At 35.5% G+C, this 3,152-nt stretch overlaps 1 protein-coding gene across 1 annotated transcript; it reads left to right on the top strand.

Moving 5' to 3' along the window:
- Positions 1-382: 382 nt before the first annotated feature.
- LOC106405266 (transcription factor TCP1) lies at positions 383-2,146 on the top strand. The gene is made up of 2 exons (XM_013845840.3): positions 383-1,856; positions 1,954-2,146. Exons 1-2 carry the CDS (start codon positions 830-832, stop codon positions 1,962-1,964), a joined length of 1,038 nt encoding a protein of 345 aa, XP_013701294.2. The 5' UTR covers positions 383-829; the 3' UTR covers positions 1,965-2,146.
- Positions 2,147-3,152: the final 1,006 nt, after the last annotated feature.

The raw sequence follows: 3,152 nt of genomic DNA, 5'->3' as shown, positions 1-3,152 counted from the left end.
AATAACAATTGAATTTTCATTTTCATTTTCATAGCAAGTAGGTAGAATTAGTAACCATTAGATAAAGAGCACCGCTGGACAAAAGAATAGCAGATCTATATATCAAAACAAGTCGAAAGAAAAGCAGATTATAAGAGAACAACAATACAAAATACTTTACATTCAAGAACTTTCGTTGTATCCTGAGTCTTAAAAGACTGGTCTTATCATCGAATGGAAACAAATCCCTTCACAGGTCGTTTTCTGTTGTTGAATTTATATTTCAGGACCACTTCTCAATTTATTGGCCATGTCAGATATTGCCATTGCCAAGACTACATACGAAAATACCTACTTGTATGTGTATATATACATAGTAAAAATAGATTCTAAGATGATACTAAAATTGGTTGAGTTTGAGGTTAATTTCCAGTATATAATCGCATTAACCAGTATAGGATCAGGAATCGGAAACCCTAAATAAAATTTAAATCCTAGGCTAAAGAAATCAAAGTGTAATTGAAACGATATATCTAAATCAGATCCCAAATCATCTTTTGCAAGCAGATCAGTTAATGGACAAAAACTCATGTCTTGGTCACTCTGCAGTTAACCAGTTTCTTGTTACACATCTCTCTTATACATCCACCATTAATATCTCTATAGATTTTCTTGTCTCGGTATGAGAATTGTACGCTTACTCTCTCTCTCCCTCTATCTTTTTTTCTTTCTCTTTCCTCTTTTTAGCTGATTCTCTCTTTTGATGGTGTGAAAGTTGTTTCTGAAAGAAAACTAAAATTATTGATTCTTGATTCTTGTTTTAGATTTGTGAAGCTGCTTAAGCTCGGTGATGTCTTCTTCCAACAATGATTACAATAATGGTAACAATGGAGTGTACCCTTTTTCTCTTTACCTTTCTCCACTAGCTGGCCATCAAGACATCATCCGTAATCCCTATAATCATCAGCCAACACCATCTCCAGGCCAAATGGTATCAGCAGTGCCTGAGTCTCTGATCAACTACATGTCGTTTAGCTCAAACCGTGCTGTGAATCAGCAAGGGTTCGAGATTCCTGAGGTGTCTAGAGAAATCAAGAAGGTAGTGAAGAAAGATAGGCATAGCAAGATTCAGACGGGACAAGGTCTTAGAGACAGGAGGGTAAGGCTTTCTATTGGTATTGCTCGCCAATTCTTCGATCTCCAGGATATGTTGGGGTTTGATAAAGCCAGTAAAACATTAGACTGGCTACTCAAGAAATCAAGAAGGGCCATCAAAGAGCTTGTCCAAGAAAAAAAGGTCAACACTGATGAAGATTTTGCAAACATAGGAGGTGAAGTTGAAGAGGAAGAGGATGATGGAGATAAGAGCTTTGTGTATGGTTCAAGCCCTGATTCTTTAGAAGAAGAAATGGTATGTGAGGTCAAGAAGGCACAGAAGAGAAAGAAGAAGATTGAATTGAGAAACATATCCTCAAAGGGATCAAGAGCCAAAGCTAGAAGAAAGGCAAAGGAGATAACAAGAGAAATGACCTATGATCATCCAGAAACCATCTCCGAGATCACACAAACTGAAACCATGGACCCGCTCAAGAGGTCTACTATCTTCAATGAAGGAGAAGACATGACACATTCACTCTACAAGGAAGCAACCCAAGAGTTTGATAGTCAAGAATGTACCTTAAGCAAGGCCAAGGTCAATCTTCCCACCAATATGGATCAAAGTTACAACCAGCATTATGGGACGTTTATGTTGAAAGATCAGGGTTCTAGCAGCAATTACAATAATATTCTGCCTCAAAACTTGGATTTTTATTATGATCAAAACCCTTTTATTGATCAACCCTTTTGTGCAGTCACCAAGACGAATTTCCCCAGGGGTAAAGTTTTGATTCAAGTCTCTGATCTAGCCTAAATTATCATTCACATGTCTTCGCATTCCATGATATAATTCCTTTTCTTGTTTTTATCTGGCAGGGTTTCCATAAATCTTGTTATTTTCGGAGCAGTAAGCATCAAATTTAAACATGTAAGGCAAAATAATCGTGTGTTCCTCTTGTATATATATTATATATTAAATCTTTAGTTATCTGTGTTCTGGAGACATGTTATTTGATTTATGTGAGATTGATCAAGATTTCCTTTTTAAGATTCAGTTTGTCAACCTTCACGTTTATTAGCTAAAGTGGTATTGTAACCTTAATTTAAAGTAATTTGAAGATGAACCAGAAAATGATTTATATATTTGACCAAACCCAATCCAGTCATACACTCATAATTCGATTAGGTACTACACACAACAATTTGTTAGACTAACCACTTTACATTACAACGTTTCACATGCAGCTCTATGTTAGGTTTGATTCCTCAAACCCTAGTTTCCATTAGGACCCACATAATAACACATGCATGATGATAAATATTGAAGGATCACTTGTACAAGTTTATATCCCTACACACACATGTAAAGTTTGATTAAGCTGCATTGCAAATTGAAACGAAACTTATCTATCACTAGTGTGTGTGAACTGTGGAAGCGTGTCTTTGTATATGATTTGGCCAGCCAAATATGTGGAGGATAGATCTTCTTAGCTTTGATATTTTTGTCTATTGATGTATATGACACTGGCGGAGGCAAGGCTTAGGGAGGGGGGTCAGTTGACCCCCATGAAATATCATTGCAAAAAAAGTTACATGTATTTTCTATAAAATAACTAGTGAAATGTTATAAAACCAGTGTATTGACCCGGCTAAAATATTTACTCAAAACTAACTTGACCCATGTTTTAGTTATAGTGACCCCGTTAAACTTTGCGGCTGGCTCCGCCACGGAATAATATCTATTCTTTTGGTTAGATAAGGATCTTTTGCAGTGATTTATATGCTTTTGCATTTTGAAGGTATATATTAACTGGTTTTTAGTGGCGTTTAAACTTTTTTTTTGTTTTAGGGAAAAGAGGATTGTTAAGTTCTACATTTTCGAGTATGAATTATTATAGGACTTGTTTGGTTAAACTTATTTGACTAAAGATATAAAAGACTCTTTATATCAGTAGTTACCAAATGAAAGTTCAATGTTCTAAAGTGATCTGTTTAAGTCACTTTTTGACAACGATCTTTATTAAGTCGCTTATTGCTTCAAAATTTTGTGAACATGTACCATCCCAGATATTCAT

This window comes from Brassica napus, chromosome C6 (assembly GCF_020379485.1).
Source record: "Brassica napus cultivar Da-Ae chromosome C6, Da-Ae, whole genome shotgun sequence".
In the NCBI taxonomy this organism is placed as follows: domain Eukaryota; kingdom Viridiplantae; phylum Streptophyta; class Magnoliopsida; order Brassicales; family Brassicaceae; genus Brassica; species Brassica napus.
The sequence above is the reverse complement of the archived record's forward strand: the minus strand, read 5'-3'. Positions and strand labels throughout refer to the sequence as shown.

Bases quoted from the DNA above. Each gene is read 5' to 3' on its own strand.
- LOC106405266 (XM_013845840.3), top strand. From the start codon at position 830: ATGTCTTCTTCCAACAATGATTACAATAATGGTAACAATGGAGTGTAC.